The following is a 20,199-nucleotide window of genomic DNA, read 5'->3' as shown; positions in this document are numbered from 1 at the left end:
ATGCAAAACAGAACCAGTAAAGCTGAAAATTTTTACAATTGGATTTCAATGTACAAGCCCAAAAAACACACTTTTACTTTCAGAGGCCAAGCTCCAGCCCAGTATTTTGATTTTTTTTAATGCCTAAACTGAGCTAGTTCAAGAGAAAACCATTGGGAAGCAAAGAAAAACCTACTTGACATTTCTTCATCTGGCACTTGCACTTTGAGCACCACTGTGACAGAACAAGGGGTGATGGTTTTAAACTAAAAGAGGGTAGATGCAGACTAGATATAAGGAAGACATTTTTTATGATAAGGATGGTGAAACGCTGGCAGAGGTTGCCCAGAGAGGTGGTAGATGCCTCATCCCTGGAAATGTTCAAGGTCAGGTTGGACGGGGCTCTGAGCAAGCTGATCTAGCTGAAGATGTCCCTGCTCACTGCAGGGGGGTTGGACTAGATGAGCTTTAAGGGTCCCTTCCAACCCAACCATTCTATGATTCTATGGTAAACATGAAGATATCTACCTTGCGTGCAGAAATGCACTGAGGCAAGACTTGCTCTGGTGCTCAGCCTTACACTAAAAAGCTCAGTTTCTGCTGAGAAAGTAATTCACAGCTGGAAGTGCAGTAACTCAAATAAGAACAAAAAAGACAGGCTGTGCCAATACCTGAAGAGGAGACCTGGATGTAAACATACCAGAGCTGTGGGAACTGCAACAAGCTTCTGATGAGTACTCACCTTCCTGTAAGGACCTGTTAAGAAGCCACAGAGATTTTTATGGTGGTGGTTTCTTTTAGCCATGATGTAGTTGTAATATTCTCACTGTCTCCATGAGAAACTCCCTAAGACTCTTGTAAATAGAGTTGTAACCCAATTCCAACTCTTGTAATTATATCATACCCACTTAAATTATCCCCGAAGGGTTTTATTTGTTTTTAATAAACCAATCTTAGAAAGTATCTGTCATTAGAAAACTCTTTCAGAGTTTTGTTTAAGTAATGCCCCCTTCCTCTCCTTTCCCTTCCTACTCCCCTCCAAGAAATCAGTACAGGAGTGTAACATTTCTTCAAAGAAGAGATTAAAAACCAATGTAACTTCACAAGATTCCACTCCACAGAATCTGGTGTCCAACTTTGGGTCTATGAGGAGATACACAGAGACCAAAAGAAACTAGGCCACAGTTAGTGCAAAGTTCATCCAAAAATTTCCCCATTCCTAGGATAAGCAATTACAAGTCTGATAATCATAGTTTGCCTTTGTGGAAATGGCTCAGGCAACTTTAAAAAAAAAAAAAAAAAGTACTGCAGAGCACTAGCAGAACAGCTGCAACAGTGATCCTTTATGCAGAAGGGCACTTCCTACAGACAGGAATTCACTTACATAGGCAGGAATAAATTACAAGAAGAGGACTATAGCCTAGATTCACCCTACTGAAACGCAAGCATTTATCTGAGATGCCTAAATGAGGAGAAAAAGAAGTGAGCTGAATCTGAGGTAACACCCATCTCCTTACTTGGGAGGAGACACCTCTTATCTCAGTATCTGGAGTAGAGCTCAAAGACCACATGCTTAGGTCTGTGGTTAGTGACTCACCTGTAATTAAAGTGAAACCTGAGATCCCTATGTAAAGATAAATCTCTGGACTTTGTGGTTGTAGAGCAGCATCTGCCCTGGCATCTGCTAACAGCTCCGTGCCAAGCATCCCAGCCAGCACGCTGGGGGACCTTCCCAGCACCTCACCGCACAGATACTGCACACGGGCAGCTCCGGGAACACGGCGGAAATCAGGGTTCAGTTCTCTTCTGCTGGGAGGAAATCAATTAAAAATAAACTTAAAATACAATAAAATTCAGTCCCTCGCTTTTTTCCCCCTCCAGGAAACATCGTATGAATTTTGTGGCTTTATACTTCGGGCCTTCCCAGGAGGCAGGCTCCCAAACCACGCTGTCCTCTCACTCCGAGAGGTGCTCTGGCCTCCTGGCAAGCTGATGTGGTCCATGTGAGAGCACTGCAAAAGGCAACCTGATGCCGACAACCAAGTCGTATCACTTCCAAAGCAATCTCTGCCCTTTCCTCAACATACTCGCTGAAATTTTTTCCTCAAAATTTGTATTGGGCAAGATTCAGGAAACTACCTCCCACCCGTTTCTTTCAAACAGCCCCTTCCCTCTGCTGCTGCTTGTGCTGTTTTCATAGCACTTTCAGCTTGATGATGAATAAGAAGTCTACGAAGTAACCTCTTCCAAGGTAAAGACTCCCACCAAATTCTAGATAGCCAAAGAATTTGGATAAATAACCAAAACCCAACCGCTCAAACTCTGAGGTTTGCCTATTACCAGCCTCAAGATTATATGCAAGCAGGATTAAAGAAGAGCCAACTAATTTGAAGTGAGAGACAAGCTATCAATCTGGTTTAAAAAAAAAAATAAATACAATGCACCCTGATCCAGCATTTTGCTATTGGTATGTATATGTCATTCAAGTAAGATGGATTAACCACTGAAGAATACTTGCCAAAAATCAAGTGTTTTCTACTCACTCTCTCAGCTGCAGATCTTACGAGATGAGCTGCAACCGCATGTGCAATAAGGTTTCCAAATTGCTAGCAGCTCTGAGCTGGTCCTAAATGCAGAGCAAAACCCAAAACAGAGCCTGATGCTCTACGCATGAAAGATAATAAGCAGTGAATGGGTCTGCATACCTGGGAGACTGGCAGCACGCCGCTCTGAAATTACAGAAGCAGCACCCTGGCAGATGATCAGCATCTTCTGTGACATGTCAGTATTTCCAGTGAGGTCTTCAAAGCCCCCACACTTGGAATACTGAAGTAGAGATAATTTGCTTAAGCCCCAAATGCCCACTTGCCTGCTTCTGAACTGGCAGGGACAGGAACGCAAACAGAAATGCACCAAGATATGCCTGTCCAGGGCCCCATTTATTAAATGAATACAAAAATAAGATCATTTAAGTGCAGAGGCACAGTAATCCGCTCCATGGTGAAAAGATATCTTGGGTTAGCAGTAAACAGAGTTTACAATGCCTTGTAAACAGACCTCTTCACAAGCAAGAAGCATATCGAAACATGACACACATTGGATTAAAAGTTCCCTGTTGCAGCAATACTCCACACTTCTCAACCGGCGGTTTCAGAGCACTCCGCAAAAGGTGAGAGCATCCTTTGCTCTGTTTTCAGAAGAGCACGTGTGAAACAAATGAAACACAAGGAACTTGCACTGTAAACAGCTGAAAAAGGGCCACAGCATTTTCCAAGGATGATGGCTTACCCCTTGTTAGGTTTGTTTTGCAATCAAAAATAATGGCCAAAGCTATTGTGCATTATGCATGGAAGTTTTAAAAATTACTTTTTTTTTTTTAACAGCAACCTGTTGCACGGTTGAATAAAAATTATTATTATTATTATTTTTTAATACAGTACATGGCATTTCTCCTCAATTGCACTAGAAGTAAATTTGGAAGCACTTTCAGTTTGTGTTATAGGCAAATAGGAAAGAAAAACAAGTCAGGCAGGCTTTCAATCTCCCTTCCATCTCTCTGCCCACTGTTTCATCCCCACCCTTTCACATCTCTGAGTCCACATACATTCCATTGATCAGGTAATCCACTTGTGTGTAATCCTTCTTCTTGTAGCTTTCATAGGCCTGCATAAGGAAAAGAACTATAACAGTTATGAAGCAAACCGTACCAACTAAAAGCACTGCGAGAAGCGAACTTTTATCCACCAAGTACTGAGTCAGGGGCTCAGCAGCAATGAGAAGATATTCATTGTCCATGTCCTGAGTTTCTGCAAGGCCTGAAGTTGTTGGTTTGGGTGCATCTGCTGGAGTCGTGGTTGTTGAAAAAATGTGAGATGTTGACTCTATCCCATGCCCAGTTGTAGTTTCTGCTGTAGAGGCAGTAGTCAAAACCACGGCACCTCTTGTAGAGCCCAGAAGAGAAGTTGATTTACTCAAGGATGTTGTGACTGTACTTGCTTCTGGCTCTAGATGTAGAAACGTAACGACAGACAGCGGATTCGCAGAGTGTGAACTCTCCAAGGGGGTGAGTGTCGTGGCACGAGTGGAAGCAGTGGAAGGCACTCCTGCATCCTGCGCCACGAGCGTGGTCAATGTTGTGCTCAGTATCTTTGGGCCAGCTCCAACAGTGGTGGGGCTACTAGAGCGGGGAGTGCTGGTGTTAAACTGCTCTCTTTGAGGCATCTGAGTACCTGCTTCAGAAACGACACTGAAGGGAGCAGAAGTGGGGGACAATACTGAGACAGAACTACTATTTCCTGATTCTTCAGTGGTGGTCACGAGCTTGGTGACATGGCTGGAAGTGGAAGCAGGGATGTTACTAGAAGTGGGAGAAGAGGCAGTGGATGACATGGCTTCAGCAAGGAGACCAGAACCTCCGGAGACGTTTGAGGCTTTGGCAGTTGTTTCATAAGCTGTAGTGAGGACAGATGTGTTTGTAATGTTTGTTGTTATGGCTGCGGCAGTGGTGGTGGTCGCTGGGGGGGTGGTCACTGGGGGGGTGGTAGCACTGCTTGCAATTGTTTTCGTTCTATTTTTTGTTATATCTTCACTGTCAACCTCAAGCAAACGCCTCAAGTGAATCTTGCGAGTCAGAGCAGTTGAGGAAAACAGGTTTTCCACGTTGTGTCGATCAACCCGTGCATTCACCATCCTCTCCTTTCTCTGCGGATAGCTTTGGTGGTGAAACAGGACTGTTTCCCTTTTCCCACCGACAATTTCTTCAAAAAGACAAAACCAGTGAGTTTCATAAGAATAAAACTCTCAAGCTCAGATCTGATCTCATACCCCTAACACGCAAACCAGAACATATATTCTGCAGTACCTGTCGTACAACTGGAATAGATCAGTCGTGAAGTCAGCAAGAACACGAAAACTCAGACCCCTGCCTTTATTGCAGATAATCTCTCTGGGGTTTTTTTGTTTGTTTGGGTGGGGGTTTTTTTTGTTTTTTTGCCAAAGACCTCTGGCATTTGCCCAACCAAGTAATTAATTCCACAAAAGAGAGGTAATGAAGTACAGAGCTACAACACAGAAGCACATTATCAACAGAAGCAGCATTACAGATGCCAGCTCCTGAGAAGACAACTCATGCTTTCAAAGTTACACAGCATCAACGAAGCCTTCATGCTCAGATTCATAATTTTCACCTCTCAAAACTGAGTGGAAATTTCCACTTACACCTTCATAATTTGGGAGAATTTCCTTCACAACTAGTGATCTAGATTTATAGTGACATAAATCCCATCTGCTTATCAAAGGTCTGGTTGCTGCGTTGCAGAGAAACCTTTGCCAACCCAGAAGAACCACGAACAAACTATTTTTTTTAAACTTGGGTAAACTCTTGAAAGATACTTTAGAAGATTGATTTCCCAATTACCAACAAGCTCTGTTTTGTTATTGTGTCACTTTATTAAAATTGAAGACCCTGGCACTGGAAAGTCATCATGAGCAATTGCTGCTAAGGCTGCTCTGATTATAGAAGCAGCCTGCTGCCTCTGGCACAAAACCCTGGCAATCTCAGAAAAAACAATGCCAAGCCATTTTTCCTTCTCTTAAAAAAATATAAATACATCTGTTATGCCTTTATTTTCTAAAGGACAGCGTGTGGAGCGCAAATGGCTTGAATGAACGATGTCTTCAACACGGAGACAAACTGTTTCTCAGTAACAGTTCCACAAGTTACTCGAAGGCACATCATGCAGATACAAGTGCCAGAGCCCTTACCAGGCTAGTGAAAGTTTTTCCACTGCACGGACTTTACCTACAGAATCCTCCTGCTGGCATTTCACAACCCATCTCCCTCAGCTGAAAGCCAGTCAAGGTCTAAATGTAGGTATTTAAAGCAAAAGGGCCATGATCCTGGATTTAGCAGGAGCCTGAAGCATGGCGTTACCTCCAAGCAGATCTCTGATGTCTTGCTCTCTGGCATTCTGGCACACACTCAGCTGGTGACACTGCAAGAGGATGCAGCGATTCTGGTAGGGCACAGCCCTGTTACAGTGATGGTCACCTGAAAACAGCAGAGAAAATGGGTCATTACACACGGTACACTGAACACACTGCTTCGTGGCTGTAATCAAAGAATTTAAAAAAAAAAACAACCAAATGATAGCTGGAAGGTTTGGCCTTAAAAGATCCTGACTCAGCCTTAATGAAAATGACTGGAAATCCGTTGAAATCAATATAGCAGCTGCAGCCTACCTACCTACTTGTCTTCAGACCAGAGACCTTCAAAAGTTCCCTTCCTGCCTAAATGATGCTATAATTTTATGTAATATCGCAGTAGCATGCAATTAATTTCCGGGAGACGTGCTGTAATGGAAGAAGATAACACAGTGCTCTGTCTGGGATGAAGCAGATGTGTGCCCAACTGACCACCCATCCGGGGATTAAAGGGAACTTAAGTGTACAGTAGGAGAAATTAATTTCTGTGTCTTGTTAAAAGTGTGAGAAAGGGCAAAGAACGTGCCTATGGGGTACATATGGCTATATATAAAGCTCTTATCTACAAAGAGTTACCCTAGCTGAGCATTAAGGCTATGGGAAGCTTGAACTTTTCATAAAAAAACTTTACATTACCACAGTTATTAAAAGGGGTTGTGGAAAATTTATGAACTTGGATAAATCCTTGTACCAACAACTGCAGCCTGTTTGGAGAGCCTAAAGAAACTAGCAAAGACAGAATTTTACTGACTTTGATAAAGTGATAAGAAAGGGACTGAAACCATTCAAAGCCTTTAAAAAAATGGTACTTAAAAAGCGGTACAATGACAAGCTTCAACAATCACACAGAGCAGCAGATGCAGCAGAAATTAAAATCCACTTCTCAGAAATGAAAACATGTTGGGATGTGCCCTGAGTCCCGATCCCACTCCTTGTCCCTTGTTCAATAAGCCATGCTAGTGGAGAAACACAGACCATCTACCACTGTAAATCGTGACATTTCTCACTTCTTGGGAAGGGGAAAACAAAAAAACCAGCAGCATATCTTGCATTGGCTAGATATCCACGTCAGTCAGTTCAGAAAGGTCAAGAGACTAATGGGGTCAGCATGGTTCAAGCACCCTGGTTTCTGCTGCCATCAGGATGGTATCCAGCTGCTCATGACTTCCCTGTCACTCCCCAGGACAACCAGATACCTCTGTAGAGCTGGGCTGATTAGTACTGATTAGCACTCCCTTTGATGCACCTCCAGATTGAGGCTCCACTGCAAGATACGTGCTATCCAGTGGCTCCCCTTTTGCTCATTTCCAATTAGGAGACAGAAAAAAAATTTTAAAAAATTAAAAAATCCCAGAAGTGGAAGGAAAACAAAAGCTCTTCAGAGCTCTTTTGAAAGGAAACCATATAGGCAGACACCAAGGTCTTGCCCTACCAAACTGGTTTATTTAATTTTTAAGCCTGCTGTTACTGGAAAGAAATTGCAGCTGCCCAAAAGCAAGCAGAAGCCAGGTAAGCAGAGGTATTGTGACAACAGGGAGCAGGAATATTTGCTTTTGCAGCCATGTCATATTTTCCCTTTATTTTCCCCAGAGCATGCAAGATAACCCAGAAGTAAGGACAAGTGGCTCTGTCCTCAGAGCCAGACCCCTCAGTCGCCCAAGACGTTCCCCTCCAACCCTGGACAGGCCACCACAGAAGAAAGCTGGGAGAGGTCTGAATATGGCTGAGGATGCAAAGGGAAGAGCACGAGCTCATCTGATCTCCCAACACGGGTTTGCTGTGCTCACCAGGCATCTGGGAATCCCAGACTGCCAGATCTTTGCTCAGATGGGTGCTTTCTCCATCACATATATCACTTACCCTAGAGCATCTGGACACTTGATCCCGTTGCATTAGACAACATATGGAGGTTAGAGTTACTACCCATGCTGTCAGCCCTAGAGAGCTTTGCTGCTTTTATTAGCATGTGATTCAAGTGTCAAACTGTCTCATGACATTGGTACAAACTTTTCTGATAGTTGTCTAACTACATATCCCAGCCTCTGGTGTGGATATTCGAAGGCAGTGCTGGAATAGCTAGACCAGCAACCATTCCCTTTTCTGCAAGGCACATCCAAGAGGTGAACGTACTGGCAAAAGCAGTTCTTTTCGTGATAGTTGCACTATTTCTCTAAGTTAGTAATGTTATGCCAGCAAGGATATAAATTACATCTACAGAAGAGATCCTGACCAGCTAGGAATGTTATTTTTCTACTTCTCCAAGCAATGTAGCTACGAAGACGTGTCCCCATGCAACCTTGGCCTGCAAGTTAACACTATAATGCCTTAAAAAATAACAACCGCTGCTCCTTTACTGACAGTTACAGACGCGTAACTATTCTGACATCTAAGCCTTGGGCCTCATGTCTGTAATGAAAGAAAGAACAAAAATAAATATACTTGGGGAAGTTGGGAATGGAGAACGAGAGCAATAAAACTGATCGTAAAACCTAAAGCCAACCACCAAAAAAAGACACTTCAAGTCCTTCTCTCTAGATAATCTCTCTGCACATGGCTATACATTTATTGTCAAGAGCTTGTATCTTTTCCATCTCCTCTGACACCAGGTAGTGCAACACACTGGCCATCAAGTAACAAATAGGAATTAAATTGCTTCAGTAAGTTTAATATGGAATGTAAAATCTGAAAAGGTTTATGCTTTTGGGTTTAGTTTTGTGTGGTTTCCTGAAGACGGAATGGGTCACCTAGAGGCTCAACCCCCTCTGCCCAACAAAGCTAACACTCAACTGGACTTGCTCTGTACAAAACACATCAGGAAAGAACAAGTTGAAGGTTATAAAAAAAGTGGTTGAAATCAGCAACAAAGTGAAGCATACACTCAGATCATCTCCCAGCCCCGATCACACACTAACTAAAGTCCTTATGTCCCTCCTCTAGAAGCAGCACCTTTTCTACCCTTATCAAGGTATCAGGAGGTTAAGATGACACATGCACAGCGTTTAGAGATTCTCAGGTGGAACAAACATGCAGTGCTACAGACCCAAAGTATCAGCACAATCAGTGTGAATGTGTCATCTCTCGAGGGTTTACCACCTTAAAAAGCAGAAGCTTAAGTTTTCACAGCTGTGGTGCCTGGGAGACAAACCCACCCATATTTTACCTCCTAAATAAAATGCTTAGTTTATAAAGGTGCTTTCTTTCCACTGTGAAGGAATGTCTCATGTTTAAAATAAAGGTGTGAAACCATTAAGCCTTAAAAAAGGCGTTTTCATGATGTCAATCTGCTTGTCACCTGAGCCAAGGTCCCATCTTCACCACAGCACCACCAGGTGTTTGTAGGTATAGCTTTCACATGTGGCTAGATAAGATAGGGTCCTTCATAAGAACAACTCAGACTCATTTAGAAATTTAACGCATTTTGAAGACATCTCAGAGGTAAACAGCAGAAGGCTCTTATCTCCCCAGACTTGTTTAACCCCGTGCTTGGTTGCAGGATACAACTGGTTTCTTCTAAGGCAGAAAAAAACACACATAAATGCCAGTGAGCAAGGACTACTCGTTCCAGTGCAGCTGTCTACAACAGCACCGTTCACTTGCAAACATCTGGCAGCATGGAATAATCATTCCTCAAGTCAAGTGACCTAACACTGCACGCTAGCAGCGCACACCAAGAGCACATGCATGCTGTTTGTTACGGAAGCTAGAAGGGCCCTGGGAAATTGTTGTTCTGGATTCAATTTAACCAAGGCTGTCAGAAGTTATTTAGCACCACAGGACTGCTCAGAGAAGCCATAACTGTAAATGCCTGTAAACAACTGGAATTAAGAAAGATAGTTGGCAGGGGAGCAGAGGAGACCATCAAGGAACAGAAAACCCAGCTGGAATCCCAGCTAAGGGACAAGGATCTCACCTGAAGCACCTGGGCCTTGACAAGCCTGCCTGCACTGCTTTTCAGTTGTAAGCCTGTTTATTTGCACTACATGGACTCCTCTCCCTTTCAGGACAGAAAACCTGTGTTCACATATACAGAAGGAAATCAGAAGGAAGAATACAACGGCAGTCCACATCTTCAGGGTTGGTCTTGCAGGGAGGCTTCTCTTCCCAGGAGCAATTCTTTCTTATATCACTTTCAGATTCACTGCAATATACCTATTAAAAAAAAAAAAATCAATTTCTATCACAAGAGGGTTCTACTAAATGCACCCCTATCAGCAGGAATGGAAAAAAAAAAATGTTCAAAAGGCAAGGAAATATCATTACGCACAACATACAGGTTGGCAGGAAGAGAAAAGACCATTCCCAAATTCACAGAGGCCCTTTCTTTGGAAAGGGTACTTTGCTCTTCTTCCCTCAGGCCCCAGTGGAGAACAGCCCAAGTCAAAAGCCATGTGCACAAAGCCAAACTCAAAGCCCACAGGCGTATGGCAGCACAGACATGATGCCTTCTGACTCACTCTGGGACCCTTAATGTTGTTCCCAGGCTCAGCAGAAGGGTTTGCACCAGCTTGAGGACACTGATAATATGGGGAACTATAGTCCTGGCCCTGCCTTTACACCAAGTCAGTCAAAGCCAAGCATCAGCCTTAGTTGATCCCTGCTTTGATTTTCCTGCTCATTGTGAAAAGCTAAAAGAAACTTTGATTGAAAACAAGCAAAAGCCAATATTTCAGGTCTTCTAAGACATTACACAGACACATCAGCTGTTACTGAAGAAGAGTCACTCACACTAAACCTCCATTTCCCCATATAATTAACAGACAATGTCTTTTCTTCATTACCAATGTACACATGAGACTCTGTCCCAATGGATGGGCTCTCACCCTTAAAGTCACTGGACCAGCTCTTGGTGACTTCAGAGCAGATCATCAGCTTCTACCTGTATTTACCCTCTTACTTCCAAGACTTTTTAAAGCTTTCTATGAGCTTCCAAACAGTTCAGCCTGAACCAGACCAATTGTAAGTCTCTTCCCTAAGTAGCTTTTAAGGGCAACCCTCTTTCTCATCACTGAAGCAAGCTTTAGTCCTCATCCTGCAGTTATGAAGACAAACGTCACGGCCTTTAGAGTGCTGAGATTCAACTTTGTGTGACATCTCAGACGTATACGTGACGCCTTAAGTTGAAGACGCAAAGGCAGTTCACAACACAGAATGAGCAGCATGTGTGAATGGTATAAATAGCATAGTGAAAAACATCCAACAGTCATCAGTAACGTGCGTAAGACCCTGATTTAGCCACCCATGCAAGAAGTTTTGCCCTGAGCTCTTAAATTCACAAGCGTGGTTGGGACTGGAGTTAAGAATCTGAGTATGAGCCTCTTCTTCCTCAGAGAAAACTCAAGGTAATGTTTATCAGCTTTGACTCCCAGGTTGCAACATTTTGATGCTTCATACCATGAAAGCTTTGTTTCCAAATTTTCCTCCTTACTGTGTCCTAAAGCCCCGAACAGAGTAACAGAGTTTTAGCCTCAAAACCACCCTGCCTGAAAAAGGGTGAAATATAAACAGCTAACTCAAGCTTCACAGAGGACACACAACATACGGGACCACACTGGAGTCAAAGATGGGGACAAAACTTGGTACTAAAATGCAGTGCCTCAAACTCAGCATCCCTAGTAACCCTACAAGTTCCCTAAGGAACTCACAGAATCACCTAGGTTGGAAAGGATCTTGAAGATCATCCAGTCCAACCGTTAACCCAGCACTGACAGATCCCAACTCCACCAGATCCCTCAGCGCTGGGTCAACCCGACTCTTAAACACCTCCAGGAATGGGGACTCCACCACCTCCCTGGGCAGCCCATTCCAACACGTAACAACCCGTTCTGTAAAGAAATACTTCCTGACATCTAGTCTAAACCTTCCCTGGCGCAGCTTGAGGCCATTCCCTCTTGTCCTATGACTCATTACTTGGTTAAAGAGACTCCTCCCCCCTCTCTGCACCCTCCTTTCAGGGAGTTATAGAGGGCGATGAGGTCTCCCCTCAGCCTCCTCTTCTCGCTGCCCTTTTATTTATTCTAGTAAAAAGAGTTATTCTGCCTGTTGAAAATAGATGGAGCATTTCTACATCTTCTGCTCTCCCAGACCAGGCACTCAGCTCGTGCACTCCTCTGCGCCCTTCTCCCTGCAGTAAGCGTGCACAGCATCACGCTCATTTTGTGCGAAGAGCTTTCTCCCTGCAGCCGAAAGTTCATGCCTGGGTCATCCCACCTGGCAGCTGGAAATATTTTTAAGTCTGACCTGACAACAGAAGTCTTGGCTGGGAAAGGCAGCGCACCAGCCCCATCTAGTCCTGTGTACCAGAGACTGCGCCTGGTGTCCAGCCAGCACCAGCTTCGCCCAGGCGTCTCTCCCATTTCACGCTGCGCACGCCCAGCGCAGACTGACTTTGCTCTTTCTTTCTCATCACTGGCTCTTCCAAGGGCGCCTCTGTGGGAGCTGGAAGAATCAGCGCAGGATTGATGACCTGTGCGATACACAATCGCAGCTCCCGCAACGCGGCACGCAGGCGCTGGCTGCTCAGGAAAGCAGCCTCACGTTTTTGGCAGCGAACTGGTAATACAAATTTGTGGTATTCAGCCAAAATAGCTTCAGTATTTCTCCCACTGGTCTGAATTACAAGGCACCTCCACAAGTTTGCCTTAGCCTTTAGCACTCTCTTGCTGTCACTCTTAGCATATGCTGTAGTTTAATCACTGACAACTCCAGTTGACAAGACTGGGAGCAAGGGGGTAAGCAAGGGAAGATGTGAAATACTCTGCCCACAAAGATTTTCCTAGAGCAGACAGATCTTTATTGCTGACAGGCAGCAAAAGCTTGCTTTAAATTCCAAATTCTTCAACTTAAAGCAAGTGGTTCGGGTTCCCTCACGGACACTACAGGCACCTCACCAAGTCGCTCAGAGCACTGTTTGTCAACCCACACTCCCACCACGTTATGCAGAAATAAGTGCACTTCTTGTAAAGCTCACAGGTCACAGGCAGAGATTCAGCAAGCACTATCTGACCCACAAGAAAAAAAACCCAAAACATCATCATTAAGGGTAAATTTTACATTTTAAAGAGCGCCCAGCTTACGTTTGCTGTCTCTTTTCAAGGTACAAGGCTTACAAGAAGCAACATTTTATAGCCCAAGAAGTGACTCTGAGAATGGATTGGCTGCAGAATAACATATGCATTTACTGTTTTAAAGAAAATAGTAAAGAATAACAGCAATGAATACACACACAGAGCACTCTTGTTATGGGGGGGGGTGTGTGGAGTGTTTCCTAACTTTACTAATACCTTTGTAGTTACACTCACCAACCCCCAGAGAATAAACATCTTCCACTGCATTTTGAAAATGCAGATATAGCAGCATTTTATCTATGCATAAATACTGTGATTATTATTACAGTAAAAATCTCAGTCTTTTAGGACAAATAATCTTAATTAATCTCAACACACCCAAGAACTACTACACACATTTGTAAAATCAAATGTTGATCACACTCAGTGTCTAGAAGTTGTCACAGAGATGCTTTGTATCCCCAAGCACAAGAACCCACCAGCAGTCCTTCCCATCACGGCTGACTGCCACCACTCTGGAGGAAAGGATAATCCCAGTAAATGCCTCTCACCTCTTCCAAAGCACCTGGCAGCCTTTCTGGGTTAGCCAGCACCTGTTCAGGGTGACACAGCGAGCTCAGACAGAGAGGTTTGCCTTCCCTTTCCCTCTCACTAAACACTCAGGGGCCAACTGACAGTCCCTCCCCCAAAGCGCTCAATGCAAACTTACAAGCTTAAAATAATTTTAAATGGACTTTAACCGACTATAAAAATCCCTTTACGAATTGCAGAGCCAGCGTGTGAAGTAGACAAACCCTATACACAGACTGTAAGTACAGCAGACAAGCAAACAGCTCGTTTCCAAGTCCAGCGAGGGGATAACCAGCTGCAGTCGTACTTTAATGCAGTCCAGATGATGTCTGGGATGCTCTATTAACTATTGGAGCCTCCAGCTAGGGCTTGGGGTTTTTTGGCCTGTCCCACCTTAGCAAAATCCTGTACATCCAGAACAAGAGTCACAGTAACTTGCAGATCACTTTTCCCAACTTAACAACTGCCTTTTGTAACTACAAGCAATAAGTTTTATTTCTGCCTTCCCATTGCACTTCTAGCCAGTCCCACACGGCTCCATCTGCGCTCAGAGACCCCACTGAGCACCCATCCCACATCTCTACATCCCAGAAAAGCACCAGCTAAAGCTTTTTCTCCAGACTGTGTTGCTTCCCAGAAGAAACTTCACGTCTCTGGCCGTCAGAGACAACACAAAGGAAGAGATGAACCCTACTGTTCCCATCAGAAGTAATTTTGAGAAATCAGGGCAAAAATTCACCCTTTGAGCACTACCTTCTCCATCTGTAGAGCATCCCCAAGGAAATTAAAAGTCAAACCAAACCACAAAAGACAGCAACAAATAAAATCTGGGAAAGGACTACACTCTGAAAAGTGCAAAGTTTACTTTTACCATCTGTGGCTATAACTCAGCAGGGAACAAGCACGCTGGAAAACCAGAATAACTGAGTAAACAACTGAATGACTGATGACTTTGCAATGTACACACACATCCAGAGAGCATTGCCTGCTGGGTTTCAGAAGTGTTCCTCCCTTCTTGCTGATCCTCCTGTGCTCAAGCCAAGGAATTTGTGCAAAAAAAAAAAAAAAAATAATTCAAAGTATTAATGCAAACAACATTGATTGGAGTGATGTTGCAAGTGCAGAGTGAAGCCTTTGGAATATAAACCCCTCGCCTCCAGGCCCTCCCAGCCAGCCTCAGTTGCTCCCAGTTAAGCAGTTGCAAGGTACAGGCAGTGACAGCACCAAGGTGAAATGAGAAATGCAGAACTAGACAAAAGAAACACCGAAAGAGGGGGTGTGTGTGTGTGTGTGTGTGTGTGTTAGAGATCACAGGTACTACGGGAGCAAAACAAATCATTTAGGGCACCACATGCTCATTTGAGCTGTCATCAAAGAGCCAGCAGACACTGCCCCAAAATTCATGCTTCCAAGTGTGCATGGACTAGGCATGAAATAAGGTCCAAGAGCTGTAAAGAAATATTCTATCCTCAGTATAATGACAAAGCAGGGAAAACAGGGGTGGAATGCCTTTTGCAGACAACGATGCTACTCTCCCATCAAATTGAGAAGCTGTAAGGCCTGGTTTCAACTTGCAATTGCTGCTAAACACTTCATGTGTTGTCAGATCTCAAAACAAGTGCTATATTTCACTCTTTAGGAAAACAGAATTAAACCAGATTTTGTTAAGGGAAGACAAGCACATCTCATTTTGTGTATCGAGGCTAGAACGCAGGAGGCAGGGAATCTGTGCTGCAATCTTGAGAAGCATTTGGCTTCCCAAGCTTATCTCCAAGTCCAAAGTTGCACACGTGGATAGGTCTGGAGACAGAAGGGGCAGCACCAAGGTACATGAGGCTGACCTGCTCTCAGCTGAGCATGACCAGATGAAGTTACATCATTCTCTGAACAGCAGCTTTAGAGCTATTAAGTTCCTTTGGCTCCCAAAGAAAGTTAATGACAAGTTACAAAGCTGTTTCTACAGAATGTCATGTGCTATCAAGAGTGAAGGATGAACTGAACAAAGACTGTGAAGCCAAGAAGCATTAGAGACTACAGGGGAGGAAATGCATTACTCGGTCCCTGGTCTGGACACAGTTACTTTAACCTCCCAAGATGCCTGCACAGTGTGAAACGTTCGCACTTCCTTGGAAAACCCAGGATACAATGGTCTATGTGCTGCCCCAATACAGGCTCTCCATGCCCCCTCCATTTCCAGTATTAACAAAATGCTCCTCTGGGAGGATGACTGATGTGGGACATGCACAGTTCCATACTTTCAGAGGGAGTTTTGAAGGAAAATGTGCCTAGCAATCAGTCTTATCTCATGGATACACCATCCAGGCTAGGATGGTGACCAACAAGCTGGATCTGATAAACACCTGGGGCTGACATGAGGCCATCAGAGCATTTGAGGCTGATCTGCTGCACCAGTAGGACGCAAGTTACACACGCTCCAAAATGTGATTCAGAGAAGAAACACCACCAGCTCAGGTCTGGAAGAAGATCACTTACATTCCTTCTCCTACCACACAACCTCTTCACAGCGTAACACTGCACAGTGGGCCATGTATTACAGAAGAGCTGGCACATCCCTCCACATCAGCAGCCTCACTCCTCACTCCAGGACGCAGAATAGGGTATTGGATGGACATCGGTTCGGTCTGCTGCTGCCTTTTCTGATGTTTCTCCTGACACATGTCCACAAAATAAGATTTTAGAAAATCCTACAAAGCCAAAAAATCCACACAGACTGCATCACGCTGGAATCTGTTAAGAACAACAGCCCAATAAGCAAAAACATTTTAATTAGACAACCATAAAGTTATACACCATCTCCTTCCCTAAATATGAACCACCTCCTTCAGTTTGTAGGCAGTGCCCATCTACAGCTGAACCTCCCATCAACCTGCACGACACACGCCCCATAGGAAAGGTGACTGCAATGCCTACAGCAGCGTCTACATTCAGGGAATGAGCCAAAAGATTCCAACCACTGCAGACGAAGTCAAAAGAACAGAGACACCATCCTTGCTCAGCGCACCCAACACACCCTCTAGATTCACATTTCACCAACTTAGATGGGACTTACTAAGCCAGAGAGCAAGGAATAATCTAATGTCACTGAGCAGACAGCCTCAAAGTAGGCTGCTGCATCTTCTGGAAGACTGGTGTGGAAATAGTGCTTTTTAAAAAAAGTTTGCAGCTGTTAAAGTATTTCTCCAGCTGCCACATATTACTCTCTGCAAGAAAAATCCATTCTTCTGCTTATAAATGGCCAAACATAATATATCAGGACTTTCAAGATGCTCTGCATGAATAGAACAAACACCTTAAAGTCTCTTTCAAAGAGGTGGAATGCCAAGTTTTGCTGAGAAACTCTGCGATCACACTTGGACTTGGCCGACACATGAAACTTTCATAAGTATAAAGCACTTCAGGCTCCACGCTGACAAAGGCATGCGATGCTACACAGGGCCAAGGCTGTGCAAAGCTCACGAGGAACAGCATCTCTGCAAGGTCAACATCACCGCACTCCCACAAAGGGAATGGAAAGCCATTTCCATGCAAGGGGTGGATTAACTGCAGGCTCTGAACAGTAGACCTCATTCACGTGGATATTAAAGTGCTGTATCCTTCAGGTTCAAGATTTTCAGCAACGTGCCCAATCTTCCTTTCCCTACCAGGAACCCAGAGAAGAAGGAGGTTTTAGTGGTTAGAGCCCATGTCTGAGTGTGCCACAACCTGAGCTTTGGCTCCTTCCCCACTTTCCAGCTGCCTGTGGAAGTGATGCAGGGCTACAGATTCATAATCTTTGGCACCTTTAGCCGCAGTGGGTTTTGTGGGTGGGGTTTTTTGGGTTAGTTTTGTTTTGAATATTACCAGCTTTACCCATTTCCATCTTTCTGTGCCTCAGTTCCCCACCCATACTCCTCTCTCAGGGCACAAGGCAGACAGCTTATGCCTTTGTTACCCCACTAAGGAGGACAGCCCACACGGGCACCACTGAGGCTTCACGGCCATCACACTTTGAGAAAATAAGTGTTAAAGCCTAAAACCCCCAAACCAGCATCAACCATCCATCATCCTTTCTCACCCATATTAGCGCCCTGTTCTGCAGTTCAGATGGTGAGAAGTACTACTCAGCAGGACACTTTTCCTGTGAAAAATGACCAGACAGCTACTTCATTTATGAAAATGTGGCTTGTTCTGGAATATCTGAAACAATTCAGTTTTAATATAAAGAAAAATGAACTGCCAAAGGCTAACTGCATAAAGCTGTGACTGGACAATAAATCTGTCAACAAAAATACCTCCAAGCAATAAAAATGTGCACTATGGCTCAATTGCAACCTTCCCTGGTCTGATCCACACCCAAAGCAGCTAGCAAATTTCCAGACAAGCAGTTGTCTCATGGGAACAGGAGATCATACGTAGGGCATTTCATACTATGTCTTTTAATTTAAACAGCTTTCAACAAGACCCTCAAAGGAACCATCCCCGTGGGCTCCCACATGAACTCTGCAGCCATTGAGTTAATACAGAGCAAAGGAGATCAAGAAGGGTAAAAGGCAAGCTCATGATTTTGGTTTCTCTGAGTGCCTGCAGAAGCATGGGTGCTTCGTGCTGGCTGAGAGATGGCATTAGAAGCTAGAACCAGCACAGTCTACAAGTACCGGAATAAATTGTGTCTGAGGTGCTATTAAATTCAAAACTGCCAAGTCTGGAGCTAACACAGACTTAAACAAGCAGCAACTTCAGCCTGAAGGTACAATTAACCAAGTGTTACTTTCGGAGCAAATAAAACTGCCAATGCGTTAAAGTCTGGTCACCCACCCACCACCTGCCCTGCAGAATTTTACCACAATCGGCAATTTCCTGGCAGTACAGGTCAAGTTAAATTCCACTGACGTTGATAGTTTCAATGCTACCTTTCACTCCAGGTATTTTTGAGAAATCGTTGTGCTCCTCTATAGGTTCATGTAGCTGTAACACTGATTTTAGGTGTGTGGAAACAAAGGACACGTCTCTATCCAGAACACCAGGTTCTGCGAGTTTGCTCAGGAATTTAAGCTTCTGAATGGTTTTCAGCAGGGTTATGCAGAGCAGCGATAGCACCCTATCTTACAAAAACATCAGGCAATACTGTGGATTGCTCAGAAATGGAGAAGAAAGTTCAGACAGCCTGGAAACAGCCAAAACATGGTCCCAGTGCAACAGCTGAAGGGGAACTTCTGCTCAGTGCTAAAAGAACTGGAAGAAAGGAAAGTATTTTTGGCTATTTCTCCTTTCTGCAAGGAAGCAGGATCTTCGTGCATGTCCTGAAATATGGAGAATAAAAATAAACAAGTAACAAAAGATACGTGCCTCCACCTCCAGTTATCCTCATGTGCAAAACAACCTGAAGGCTCCTAGATTATAGGAGGTGTCTTCTTTTTAAGGTAACAACTCTGGCTAAGAAACAAAGGTAGCTTTATATGGAAGGTCTGCCAGGTGATATGCAGCAGAAAGACATTCCAGCTTATCACAACGCAGTATGATACTGGAGAGCTTTTCATCATATGTATGTTAACACAAATCAAAAGATTCTTCCCAAACTCTCGAAGCCAGGAAGACATTTATAGCAAACCAAATGAAGGTTGCTAGCACATGCCTCCCTGCTTTGTGATTTTGACAGCTTGAAAGATGTGGAAATCACAGGGCAGGGTGGGTGGGGAAGCTTAGCCAAGTCTATTTTTTCCAAACAAAGAGAGAATCAAACGCAGTGGCAGCTCTCCTTATCCTTGCTGGCCCTCCCTGTGGTAGGTTCTTCATAGCCAGTAAGTCTTCAAGTCATGCATCAATTTGAATTTAAACCTATGGGTCATCAGAACCTAGAGGAAAAACACCCTTCCCTCTCCTTACTCTCATAGATGTCCATGACTGCCAAGGCAGCATCCCTAGAAGTGCTTCAATCCAGCTCTTGGGTCTCTTGTCTCCTACATAGCAACAGGGCAGCAGCCCTGCTCTCCTACCTTGTTCTAGCTTCCCTCTTTTCAGTTTCAGAGGAACTCATTTAAGTTTTGAGTCCTGGTGCTAACTGATCAATAGGTCAAAGTAAAATAAGCTTGGTTTGAGCTCCTCAAAGCTTCCCAGTACAACTGTCTTCGTACAAAGAACCCCTTATTCACGGAAGGGGGACTGCATGGGCAGTAGCAGGTGGTTCTGAACCTTTCTGAGCTCGATAGGGAAGGTCTGTCTATCTATCTGTCTGCTGCTGACACTGCTAACAAGGGTTCCAAAACTGTTTCACAGGGCTACCCGAATGCCATGGGCATCTACAGTCAGCAGAGCAGCTCACCAAGAGAGAATACAACTACCACAAACATCACTTTAACTTATACCAAAGACATGCAAGTGAAAAACTACGTGTTCTCCCATAATTGCTCTTGTGTTCTATATTTTACTGGACAGATGGGGTCCGAATACAGATATTTTCTGAAGCACTCTTGGATGCCTCTGTGCTTATCTCAGTCTTCAATTTTTGCTCAGCAGTACAAGGACAGAATATGAAAAAAAAAAAAAAAAAGGTTGAAACCTCTCTCTCAACTTGTAACACCTGAACTTCAAACAAAAGCAAGAGGTT

The 20,199-nt window shown here is 44.1% G+C and overlaps 1 protein-coding gene across 8 annotated transcripts in view; it reads right to left on the bottom strand.

The window, feature by feature from the left end:
* Positions 1-2,899: 2,899 nt before the first annotated feature.
* Positions 2,900-20,199, bottom strand: part of C16H11orf24 (chromosome 16 C11orf24 homolog) — a 30,141-nt gene continuing 12,841 nt past the window's right edge. For 7 of the 8 annotated variants that reach the window (XM_074842308.1, XM_074842312.1, XM_074842307.1 and 4 more), the window contains 3 exons: positions 9,872-10,110; positions 5,912-6,028; positions 2,900-4,736 (listed from right to left, as the gene is read on the bottom strand). In XM_074842308.1, the coding sequence (XP_074698409.1) occupies positions 3,562-4,736; positions 5,912-6,028; positions 9,872-10,028 (1,449 nt within the window). In that variant the 5' untranslated portion in view covers positions 10,029-10,110 and the 3' untranslated portion in view covers positions 2,900-3,561. Of the gene's footprint in view, positions 4,737-5,911; positions 6,029-9,871; positions 10,326-20,199 lie in introns of those variants that run through there. The other variant, XM_074842313.1, reaches the window with a different exon arrangement.

This window comes from Strix aluco, chromosome 16, assembly GCF_031877795.1.
Source record: "Strix aluco isolate bStrAlu1 chromosome 16, bStrAlu1.hap1, whole genome shotgun sequence".
NCBI lineage: Eukaryota > Metazoa > Chordata > Aves > Strigiformes > Strigidae > Strix > Strix aluco.
The sequence above is the reverse complement of the archived record's forward strand: the minus strand, read 5'-3'. Positions and strand labels throughout refer to the sequence as shown.